At 49.3% G+C, this 12523-nt stretch overlaps 1 protein-coding gene across 2 annotated transcripts in view; it reads right to left on the bottom strand.

The window, feature by feature from the left end:
* PLEKHD1 (pleckstrin homology and coiled-coil domain containing D1) overlaps positions 1 to 12411 on the bottom strand; it is a 32885-nt gene extending 20474 nt beyond the window's left edge. For both annotated transcript variants that reach the window (XR_013952200.1, XM_080595405.1), the window contains exon 1: positions 3809 to 12411. Coding sequence is in view for 1 of the 2 variants with exons in the window: in XM_080595405.1 (XP_080451531.1) it covers positions 3809 to 3957 (149 nt within the window). In the remaining variant the exon portion in view is untranslated. The remainder of the gene's footprint in view (positions 1 to 3808) is intronic.
* Positions 12412 to 12523: the final 112 nt, after the last annotated feature.

Raw genomic sequence — 12523 nt, 5'->3', positions numbered from 1 at the left:
GATTAATGAACTTTCAGATCCCTGACCTCACGGATGCAGAGAGAATCCATGGGGATTTGGAATGAAAACAGACAAAATAAGAGTTTTAAAAATACAATAAATAGCAGGAAAAAATAACCAAACAAGTAAGGAAGAATGCTGGAAATCCAGTTAGCTGGTGGACTGCTGCATTTGTTTATATTCTCTTTTCTATCCTTACCTGAAAGGCAACACCTAAAAACTCGAGACTACCACTTCAGCTTTGACTTTCAGGACAAACTGTCTGTACAAAGATGCAGGGATAATTAATAATAATAATTAATAATTAATAATAACTGGGAGAAGGGAAGTTGCAGGACTGCAGAGGCAGATGGCTGCAGCAGCACCCAGGTGAGCAGGAAGGCCAAAGATGACCAAGGGGGAATGGGAGAGACACCCAAGGAGTGGGCCTGCGGGGCTGGGGACGCTGGGCACATGTCTGAGTTCGGCACAGGTGTGACAGGGAAAGAAGAGGGAGTGGAAAGATGAGGGAAACCACCGAAATGGCAGTGTAATTAAACCGGGATAGGGGAGGGACAGCAACAAGCAGTGACTTGGTGCGAAGGCATAGATGCGATCTGCCAGGATTAGGCCTACCGGACACATATGGCAGGCAGAGATACTGATCTCTGGGGATAGAGGGCTGTCTTTGTATCGCAGAGGGCTAACGAGATTAATTAGCTAATCTTTGAGAAAGTTTTTGAAGCGACAGTGGCCCAAGCTAAGTACTTACATTACCACACTGCAGCATGCTGGCTCCGGGTCTCTGGGCACCAGCCCAGGAGCACACACAGCAAATCCCAGGCCCGCTCCCCCTCCTTAGGGACAGATCGAGAAAACTACGGGAAAAGGACACAAGTGCTGTTTGTCCCTCCTTCCAGCAGCAGCCTGGCACCTCCGATGTGTATCAGCACATCTCCTCAGAGGTATCAGCACACTTTGCCTTTTGTTCTCTACTCTTTTCAGTTCCCTGTGTTCCTCCTTGCTGTGGACAGCCACTCAGCCGATGCCCTTAAAGGGTCACAGCCGAACGGTGACAGACAGCTTAGAGACTGACACTTCTGTGTGGGGCTGGGGCTACTCGTGGTAGAGGAGGATGTGTCACTTCCAGCCCCGAGAGCTGCGGTGCTCCACCAGCGCCAGCTCCAGCGCAGGGACACACCTCGGGCTTTCATTCCAGACTCCGCTGATGCTGCTGCCGGTACAACTTGTGTACCCGGGAACAGCCTAAACTGCGTGCCGTTGGTTGGAAGGAAAAGCGAGTGCAGCTTTGTGGGAAGAGGAGGAAAGAGACTATGGCTTTCCAAAGCCAGAGAGCTCTACTCTGAGAGATAGGATGCTGCTAATGAAGTCTCCAAATCGGGGATTTCAATCACTAAGTCACCAAAGCTCTGGACACTCTTCCTGGATTTTTTTCCCACTGATTTGTAATCCATTCAGTCTCCATCCTTCCTATAAACACCTGCTTTTCTTCTCAGCATCTCCTGCAGCACTGTTGCTACAGCCAAATGAATGGGATCGAGCCAGTAAACATAGTGCAGCTCTTAAAAGCCACACAGAGTGAGTTGCATGACTGATGGCCTGACGTGATCGATCTTCCTGCTTTATCTCCCTTCGCTTGGAAAGGCTTTCCTCAGGACAGGGACTACTACCTCTGTCTAGTGCAAAATTATTCCACAGCTAAGGCATGGCCTGTAAATACTAAATAGATAAAATGAGACAAAATATATAAAATCCAATATTTCAGGACAAAATCTGCATTCCTCAGAGATCAGATCCCCAACTGTATCTAGCAGTAGGGTTTTGTTTGTTTGTTTTCCACTTAATTTAACCAGAAAGGGAAACATCTCTTCTTCGTTTCACATAATAATGCACTTAAGCAGCTGTGCCTTGCTGGGCATGGGGGGTGGGAAATTCATGAGACTGCTCCTCATCCCCCCCATAATGGCTGATGGATAATGACACGCAAGATTTTTGAGTTTAGAGCGAACCTGTTCTGTGCCAAGAACTCTCTCTGCTTTCAGAGGAATTTCAGCAAACTCTTAGAGCTTGTGGCACGGCACGGCCCCAGATACGCTGTGCCAGAAGCTCTGGGTTCCTCGCGCAGGACCAGCGCCCTGCAGCCCGCACCCAGCTGCATACATCCACGGACTGCCAGGGCCCGGGAGCCACCCCACTGGGCTCGATAGAGCAAAAGCCAGGCTGCAGAAGAGCCCGATGTGCTGGGGCTCCCCCAGGCAAACCTGTGCCTTCTCCGGCCCCTCTGACCCCGAGGCAGGAGGGCACCATCACACCACTCCTGTGTGCTCCCTGTGCTGATGCCTCCTTATGCTCTGCTGCCAGGATCAGCCCATTCTTGGACCAGCTCTCCCATTGATCCTCCAGTCCCACAGGCTTTTTGCTCTGGAAGCCGCTCCTTCCCAGCCCTACAAATGCCCAGGAGTCATCTCCCATTTACCAAATACCTTCCTGTCCCTGTTCCCCCGGGACCCTCAGTGGCCGTGCTCGCAGCCAGCCTTCCACGCTGCCCCACGCCTGCCTCCCCGCCTCCTCCCACTCACCATCACTAAAATATTTACAACTCACTGAAGATGGGGATGACTTCTAGGAATAGAACAGCACTAAATAAATAATGACAGAGAGAGCAGAGCTGGGCCATTTGCCTGTAAGAAATTTTGATTAGGAAGAAAATCTTTTAAGAATGCGTCCTCCATAGCAAATTACCTTCCCCCTATGCTATTTTGTCCATTTCTCAGCAGCACAGTCACGTCAGCTTCCAGACACCATTCATTTAAATAGCAGTGCTTGTGAGCTGAGCAGGGAACACCGACACAAATTCTGTCCTTGGTGAAAACAGGCCACGCTTTCAGAAAAAAGAGCACAGAATAAAACCTGCATGAGTCCCAGGCAGCCACAAGCACAAAACCACTACCGAAGTAACGCTTTGATTCCTTGTGTCTACACTTCAGCAAAAGGCCGTGCAGCCTTTCAGCCCCAGGGGTAGCTTGGGCTTCCTGGGCTGCCTTTTGTTAGCAACTCATTTCTGCCTTTTCCCAAGGGAAATGGGGGGAAAAAAGGAAAACAGTATTACTTTGCATTTCTGGCACAGTTTCCTGTGCTGATATCTACCAGAGGAGGTAGTACTACCAAACTGCCAAAGGAGGGCCAGTACTATTATCCTCCTTCTAAAGTTCACTACAACAGCTCCTGGGTCACAAAATCTCTGACAGCAGCAAGGTGAAAACACAAGTTTCTCTGCTGCTGGCCTTGTAACTGAGCGGCTTGCCAGTGACGCCTATCAGCAGTGACATGAGTCTGCCTCCCAGGAATGCCGGACGGCTTAATCCATAGGATCGTGTACCCCCAGCAAGCAACAAGAGCGAGCCGTGCCGTGCTCCTGTGCGCGTACCCATCCACGACCAACGCTGCCTCATCATTTGATAGCTGCTCTCCCGAGAGGCTCAGTGCTTCACGTACAGAAATTGTGCCAGCTTTGCACCTCAGGCTGACCCATCACTTCGGCACGATAGGTCATACTTCTGCCCTTGGCAATGTGCTAGCAAACCTTTCAGACCCCTTTCAGGATGCCCCGTGGCCAGACAGAGGAGAGCACACTGGGGTCCGAGTCTCTGAAGCAGACACAGGACAGCAGGGAAGCTCTGTCGAAGCTTCACCCCTCGTCCCTGCCTGGCTGGCTGCACTTGAAAAGAGTCTGAGCACGCAGCCAACTCACCCCAGCACCCCTCAGCTTTGTATTTCACCCCAGCACCCCTCGACACCCGTGGCTTACCTCCTGGACCACTTGGCCGACTGCCTCCCAAAGGGTCTCTTCCAGAGCACGCCGTACAGCTGCACTTTGGTGCTGATGTCCAGAGCATCCGAATCTGCCTGGTCCATGGACGGAGAAGGGGACACAGAGCTGGATTTTGAAGCAAACATTGTAGATGGGTTTGGTTCCAACTCTCCCCCCTCTGCTTGGCGGCTCCGGGAGGCCGATTATATGCGGCGAACCAGAAGGATGCACCCAGCCACGCCGAGCGGCAGGCGGAGAGACTGGGCTACGGTCTGAATCAATACCGTGACTGCTCAGCACTCAGTCAGTAATTCGCCCTGATGCACAGATGATGAGAGTTTCCTCATTGCGTATGGCTTCCCGATGCATTAAAGGCAGAGCACATCCCAGCCCGAGGAGAAAAAAAAAATAAAAGGAGCAAAGAAAGCCTGAGATCAGGCATACAGGAGGCAGACAGCTCACCAGACAGAGAGCAATACCATAAGCCAAAGGACCTCTGCACCAAAGGCAGCCTGGAAGGTTATTTCACTTGACATTGCAGCTCCCCAGGCAGGAACCAGGGCGAGACGTTTTGCTGTCAAGCATCCCTTACTCTGACGCACACCCCAAAATCTCACGCTTGGAGGCAGCTGCTTCTTATTTTTCCTCCACAAAAGGGGAGCAGAGCAGGAGCCAGCGAGCTCAATCAGCTTCTCTCTGCCCTGGGGAGGATTTTTCTGTGCCAGGCTGGCACAGCCCACCCTGGGACATTGACGTGGCTGCTGGGTCTGAGCTGGGCAGCATCCAGGCTGCCTGCCTGCCTCGTCCTTAAAGGGCTGCTCCTGCTGGGAGGTCAGAGATCAGAAAGATGCCTCCCCCTGCGTTTCGGGGTCCGCATGTGGCAGGCACAGCCCCTGCCCTGCCTCCTGGGTTCCAGCTGCTCCTCAGCCACAGCAGAGATGGAGGAATACGGCACAGGGCTCGGGTGAGCCTCCACTCATCTCTCAGTCAGCACTCACACGACGAGATTTTGCTCCTGGTTCCTAAAGACCCCATTTTGGGGTATCACACAATCAATACGGATGTATACATGCTGTGAGACCGCCACTCCCATTTTGGCCTGTACCGTCCCATTTGTACTGACGCTGATGCTGTAATTGCCAACACACCAGCAGTGCCGTTGTTCAGAAGCAGCACCCCACAGCCTTGCAGTTTAGGAGCGAGGGTTGTGCCACATCACAGCACCGAACAGGGGCCTGCTTACCTTTGCCTGGTGACAGAAAGCAGGAGCTTGGAGAGCACACGTAAAGCCTCTGAAGCTGAGGAAACACAGCCTGCCTGCTGCGCACGGGCTGCAGCTGGTATGGGAGAAGTTACAGATGCAGGTCCCTGATAAATATCGCCGTCAATGGCCTGATGAGAGCCAGCAACCCCAGTGCTTTGTTACTTACCCTGGCTTTTTGGGCCATACAGGATGTGTCAGGTGGCGTAACAGCTCAAAGTGGCATTGAGGGACAGGGTGGAGAGCAGGGGGCAGCAGCATTTACTGCCTCATCTCACCTGAGCCCCAACTCAGGAATACCTCGCTGTGTCACAGGCAAGCAGCATTAACGCTGTAGTGACCATCCCACCCACTGCACTATAAAGAAAACATTCCTCATAACCAGAGCTTCAGGAGAGGGGAAAGTTTCCCTGGAATTATATTGCACGAATAAAAAAATAATAATAGTATTCTGGGCCCAGCAACACCATCTTAACTTATAAATGCACCGGGAAAAGCCACAGAGCCCCTGCATAAAGATGTCTCTGCCCCTGGACACCAGCACCGACACAATGATTTATAGCAGTGACCTGCAGCGAGGAAAAACAGGCTTTCCTTCTTTTTATTTTAGAGATTAAGAGAGAAAGGATGTCTGTGGCTTACAGTGCTGGAAACGCAGATACCGTCTCCCCTAGACCTCCGGGCCAAGCGAGGCACAGGGCAGTCACAGCACACTTTATCACAGGAGGCAGCTCCAGGGGAGGGGAAAAGCAACTTGCTTACGTCAAGTCTCCAAAAGAGCTAGAAACGGGCAGGAGCTAGCAATGCTAGGGTAGGAATTAGCAGCCGGGTGAATTCTGTAAGCACTGATACCTGGGACAAAGCAATTTGTAAAAACTGGCACACAGCATTTCCAGTATGCATGCGCTAATCCAGTTACATTGGGGGCCTGCTTGAAGGAAACAGTAGGAAAGCAACCCAACAGGTTGCAAGTAAGGCAAGCGACGTTTCTCTCACAAACAGAAGGTAAGGGCCTAAGGGCCAGCCTACAGGTTCTTCGGCATTACTTCTGCCAGGAGCCAAACTTACTTCCACCGGCCAGGAATTTGACATCAAAAGAACAGTCTCACAAAACCTTGTAGGCAAAAAGGGTCCACCACAAGGCAAGCAGGGAGAGCCAGGTCCTGCAGAAGTGTCCTCTCCAAGTCCCAGGAGACAAAAATCCTCAAGGAAGCACAACTGAACAAGAAGATTATTTTTTGCTGTAAGATCTTGGTGAAAAATAACAGCCCCAAAGCACACAGACATTTATACGACCAGTTTGGGTTTAACCTGGGAGCCCATCGTTTATAAGGGCGGAGGAGGAAAACCCAAGCATACTGGGCTTTAGCAGGATAATCATACAACAAGTGCAAAAATCAAAGTGTGGCCACGGTCTGCACTGGAGGTAAGGGAAGACCCCAGGCCCACAGGTCCCTTCCGCACTGCTGTGACCACACGGATTCCCCGGCCCTGAAGCGATGCAGAAGAGGACCTGAGGGATGATCGCAGGTAGAGCTAACCCATGACAGGAGACTGGAAGCACTTCACTTGTTTAAGTGAGAGCTAAGGGGAAAAATTGACTGCTCTCAAGTTTCAAGAGCTCTTTCCCCTCTTAACGTATTAGCAGAGGTCGATGCCTGCAATAAAGCCAGCGAGCTGGAATTGGCCGTGAATAAGCAGCAGAAGCGCACCCACCACAGGCGGGGGGCCTGAGGTGCTCGGGCACAGGATGAGAGGAGCAGAGGTGAAGAGCCATCGCTCGGCTGGATGCTACAAGCACAGCTACCTGAGGCGGCCGTGCCTTCCAGGGGTAGGGATTAGACCTACCCTCTTCCTCCAAAACATTTTTGTTGCAGAGTAATAATTTAAAGATTTTCCATGGATGTTATATTCTCGATGGCTCCTAGGGAAAACACAGCTGCACGGCCTGTGGAGAAAGCACCGGAGCTTTGCTCAGAAAACCTTCCTGCAGGGAGACAGGTTGTACTGACAAGCAAATTATTTCCCTGCTGCTGTCCCTAGCTTTCCTACACATCAAGCCAATACAATTTTGCTTAAACAACTCAGAGGCAAACAGCAGCGCGAGCTAGCAGGGAAGCAATGCTCCATCGCCACAGGCCACCCTCCGGCTAGCGGTGCCCCCTTCCAGTTTAAGGAAGCACACGCTGGATAACCCCAGCCAGGGAGCAGGCCTGCATTTCTGGAAGGTAAGAAGTTATTCCTTTATGTCCTGGGCAGCCTTACAGCAGCACTTTACACAGAAAAGAACACACCAGTCCTCGGGTTGAGGCTAGGAAATTGAGATTTGGACAAGAGCTGCTGCAGTCAGAAGGGTTCAGCTCTGGCTCTCCGGTTTGGATTCGTTTTCCTCTTACAGCTTTTGGTGGCTGTTTTCACCCAAAGGCCCATTCGCAGTTATGGGAGGTATTAGCAGGCATCTGGAGCAATGAGGAGACATTTAAAAAAAAAAAATCCAGCTCAGGTTTCATTTCCGATGTAACAATCCTGCGAAGGTAAAATGCCACATTTACCTATCAAAATGATGCTCCAGCTCCCCAGATACACAGCTGTGTGCAGGGGCAGCTTTAAACACAGCAGAAGCGACCAGCACCAATCCATCTCTTTCACGTGATCCACTGATAGATTTTCTTTTGCACATGATTAAATTTTTAACATCAGATGGGAACTCGGAGCTGTCCTGCAGAGCTCAAAGCAAATGGGCATTAAAGCAAAGAGCCTTTGTAGATTTATAACCCCATCTGACGTGGCCCCATGGCCTCAGTAGCGTGGTCCAGACAAAGCCCTCCTTGAGCTCCTGCCATTCAAACCCTCCCAGATCCATTTTCAGTGACCCCTGAGTCTTATTAATCAAATCATTAGCTGGGGATATAAGCACCACTTCAGGAGGCTTACAGGAAGACAGAAAGTAAGATGCCAGTTTACTGTTTATTGAAGAGTGAAGGGGTTTGATAGCAAGCAGCTCGTCCAACAGCTTTGCGAATGGCAAGCATGCACAGCCTGGCTTTTTTGGGGGTAGTTTGCTCAGGGACTGACACCAAAGTCAATGGCCATTTCTCTCATCATCTAAAAGGAGACTGCTTTGTTGGTGGTGGGTTTTGTTTGCTTGTTTTTGTTTTAATCCTACTGAAAGATCTCTTCTGGGAGAAGACTCATTCACTCTGGTGTTTATTAAATGAAATGTTTCTGCTAAGCAGACACTCCCAGGGCCTTTGGAGTAACGCATCGGAGCCGTAAGGTGCCTCTGACAAAGCTCCTTCTAGAAGACAGCCCAGAGTCTTCCTGAAACGTTCACGTGGCCTGCATAAACAGCAAATGCTTAGCACTGAACCAGTTAAAGAGCTTCCAACCCACACCTGGTTCAACATCAGTCAAAAAAAAAAAAGCTCCTTTAAGAGCATTGAACCCAACCCCAAACCCTGCAGCAGCAGGGGTAGGAAGTTGCAGAGGAAATATCTCAGGAGGTTACACAGCTCAGCAGCAATTCCTTGGTGAGCTCTATAGGAAGCTTTCTGCATAGGAAACATGCAAGTCATGCTAGGGACTGCACACAACATTCATACACATGCCACAGCAGTAGCACGGGCTACTGAGACACACGAATTTTAAGACTCCCATGCCCCTTGCAGCCCGTGGTGCCCGGACACTCAGAGATCTCACAGACAGACCAGAGGTAAGACAGGTATTTGGAGCAGCTGTTCTGGGCACAGCACAGCACTTCAAAGGGGCAATTGCTTATTCGGTCCTGTTAATTTCGAGCACAGAACAAGCACGGTGTTTGTGATGTGGGCACTGAAGCAGGGCTCGGTACACCTGGGCTCAGTTCCCAGCCCTGGCAGGATCTCCCTGACTGAAGCACGTAACCTCGTTTCTCTCACAGCGCCTCACCTGCAACACCGGTACCAACATCCAGACCACCACAAGCACACACACACACCCGTGGTAGCTTGGATACAATGGTGCAGGCCTACTTCCTACGAGGTGTTTTTCAACTGCAAGAAAATTAGAAATTGATTGCAGTCTGCTGACTTCCACCCGCTTTGTACTGTCTGGTCCAAAAGACCATTAACATCCACAGACTCCAATGCAAACTACAACCATATATCATAAGTAATTACTGCAGGCACAGGATGGGCACACAAATACAGAACAAGCACTTTTCCCTTTATAATTTTCCCTTGGATTTCAGATTTTCTTGATGCTGTATATGGTTTGGTGTCAGCCATAATGCAGCTTACTTTTCATTAGCTCTACATGTTTTCTGATTGAGGCATTTTTCTTAATCCAAGATCTACTGCAATGGCTTGTTAGTCTCCAGACATTTTAGACAAGAGAAAAATTGCTATGGTAAAAAGGGTGAACGCTCTGCAATGCTGCCTGGAGGGACATTTGGATGAGGTTTGCACATATCAGTAGAAGAATGGTTTAATTTCTAAGCTGGAACAATAGATGACAGCTCATCTCGCTGCAGTGCTCATCCCTAATGAGTCTGATAAAAATGCTTATGAAAAAACATTTTTTTTCCTTAAATGATGGAACACTGTACAGCCATCATCAGAACGCCTGCAACACCACGGTTCCTCCATATTTAAGCTTTCAGGGGTAACTCTTGTAACATAAACACACCTAAAACACCTCCTCCTTCCCCACAGCTTCACAAGGATGGACACCAGACCGCTGCAGTTAAGTCTCCAGATAGCCAGAAAACATTTTTATTAAACACATTAAAAGTATGCTAATATACTGCATAATGTTTCAGCATTAAAACTGAGCTTTATTTGCAGAAAAAAAACAAGAGCCTATTTGACTAAGTGCTGGCTTCTCATCTGCCTGTGCCAGCTACAACAGCAACACTGCCATTTGTTTCAGTTCTCTCACTGACTTCACGTTAATCATGTTCTCCTGTAATTAAGGCAGCATAAAGAGATGACACCTTCCTAACCACAACTCCTATGAGCTATCAGAAAAAACAACTCAGAAGACTGCTTGTTGCTCGAGTAAAAGAGCTAAAGCATTTCAGCTGTTAAGGTTACAGGACCTTAGATAAGCTTATAGATAGCAACCACAGGAGAAAGAAAAAAATCATTTTTTTCTACTGAATTACTTCTAAAATCAACTCCGAGGCGATTGCTTGAAGGGATGCCTGAAGATCCTTTGCTTTGGGAACGAATACCTTCCTCATTCCCTAACGGCAACATTCCCCTTCCTCTGAAAGGCTATGCCTGACAGCCAACCCTGCTTACAGGGCAGGTGGACGGCATGGAGAGCAAGAATATCAATAAACCAAGTCAAGCCGACATCTTACCCTTATTTTTAAAGTCTCTCACTAGAGAGCTATCCCCAGTATGAGATGGGCATACTTGAGAGCATCCAACAAAGAACCACCAAGAAGGAGAAGGAAGTGAGCACCTCTCCTTGCGAGGAGAGGGCCGGGACTGTTCAGCCTGGAGAAGAGGGAGCTCAGGGGGATCTCAGCCATGTATGTAAATACCTGAAGGGAGGACGTAAAGAAGGTGGAGCCAGGCTCTTCTCAGTGGAGCCTTGCGGCAGGACAAGAGGCAACAGGCACCAACACGCAGAGGAGGTGCTGGCACAGGCTGCCCAGAGAGGTGCTGGAGTCCCTTGGACGTGGCCCTGGGCACCCTGCTCTGGGTGGCCCTGCCTGAGCAGGGCTTGGACCGGGTGGGCTCCAGGGGCCCTGCCAGCCTCACCACTCTGCTCAGCGCCCTCGACGACATCCAGTTAGCGCCTTCCCACCACGTGCTGACCAACCTGGCACTGCCAGCCACAACGTGAGGGAGGCGAAGTCGATTCCTTCGTTACCTATCCATGAGCTCCTTAAGGGGTTGCCTCACTCCCTAGGACTGCTCTAAGCAGTTAATGTTTCCTGAATTGCCCCAGCTGATGGTTTCTGGTGTTTTATCACCAGAGGTCAAATGACATTTTCAGACCACTTACTTGCAAAACTGCTCCTCCCTGGACCTATACACAGTTGTGAAATGCCTGTGCAGGTGTTTCCTTATGAACTGTCTCGTGACCTGCAGCCAAATCCCTATTTGTTTCTTTCTTACTTCAAAGATCCCAACTCTGCTTCTCAGCCTTGCACTAAATCCTGGCAGTAGCCATAGCACCCATCTTCCAAAAAGTCACAGCACACAACACACAGCTGCCTGGATTTCTGCAAATCTTTTAAGAAAGCCTGCAAACCCTAAAAATATGTCCTAAAGCGTCCAGTAGCGAGAAAACAGGAAAAAAAAACACACATCCTGCATGTTTTTGCTCAGAGGCTAACAAAATCTATTTTCAAAGCTCTCCTCACATCCCCTGCCTACCCATCGCTTAAAAAAAAAAAAAACACTTAAAATTTAAATTACAACTATTCTTTGAAACTCAAAATTATGTCAGAAGCAAATAAAACCCTTCCAGAGAAATTCAGGAGCCTAAGAAGACAATTTTCCTTCACAGCAAGAACAAAATCTGCTCTCAGTTACAATGACTACAACCACTGGGACTAAAGGGAAAGCTTACATCGCTGTGGTTTAACACTGCCTTTCAGTTCATTGTATGTGGCAGGAAGCAGGTAGGCTGCCTTCAAGAAAAAACGTGACAACAGTGAAGACTGACAACAATACGAAGAGCTGTGAACAGGTAAGCAGCAGGATCCCGTGGCAGACACGTGGAAAGCTGAGCTGTGAGAAGGTGCCCGAGAACAGCAAGAGGGGAGGAAAGACACAACAAGGGCAAGATTTCATAAATCGTTTTCCCCCATAACACAAAAAGCAAAAGGAGGCCAGGGTTTCCTCCAAAGTAGGGGAACTCATATTTTTGCATAAGTATTTAAAGTTGACTTGTCACCCACACCACACACAGGCACATCAATAAGGGAGGCTGCTCTGTTACAAAGTACCTCGTGCTGCGTTCTTCTGGTGAGTGTTGGCATTTTGGTTTGGGGGCTGGCGAGACTTTCATTCCAACCTGCGCTCTCAGTTTTCTTTAGACCTAGCAGGTCCTCATCAGCAATCTTGAGCCAGCCATCTCTTCACGACCCTCCAGACATCTCTGCCTTGTAAGCATCCGAGATTTTCCAGAGGGTGGCGGAGCTTCAGAGCAACGCCAGCTCCTAAGCACTCGGTGGGAGACAGAAGTTGTCAAACGCCCCTCTTAAGCGGAGCTGTCAAATCCCGTCTGTATTTATACCTCTAAAATCATTCTTGCCATGTCCAAATCAACACGCTAGACTGCCTCCCAACGTGCAGTCAGTTTCATGCTTCACGTTTCCAAGTGCTCAGACATTATGAAGGGAAGCTGCAAGCACAATCATACAAAAATAAGATGTACTGTCTGCAGTGCTTGCATCCCATTTAAGACTGTCATTTCTCTTTATTCGAGCTGTCACAAAACCCCATGCAATA

The sequence above is a fragment of the Anser brachyrhynchus genome (genome assembly GCF_964034855.1).
Source record: "Anser brachyrhynchus genome assembly, chromosome: 5".
NCBI lineage: Eukaryota > Metazoa > Chordata > Aves > Anseriformes > Anatidae > Anser > Anser brachyrhynchus.
Note: the sequence above shows the minus strand (reverse complement) of the source record. Positions and strands in the feature narration are given on the sequence as shown.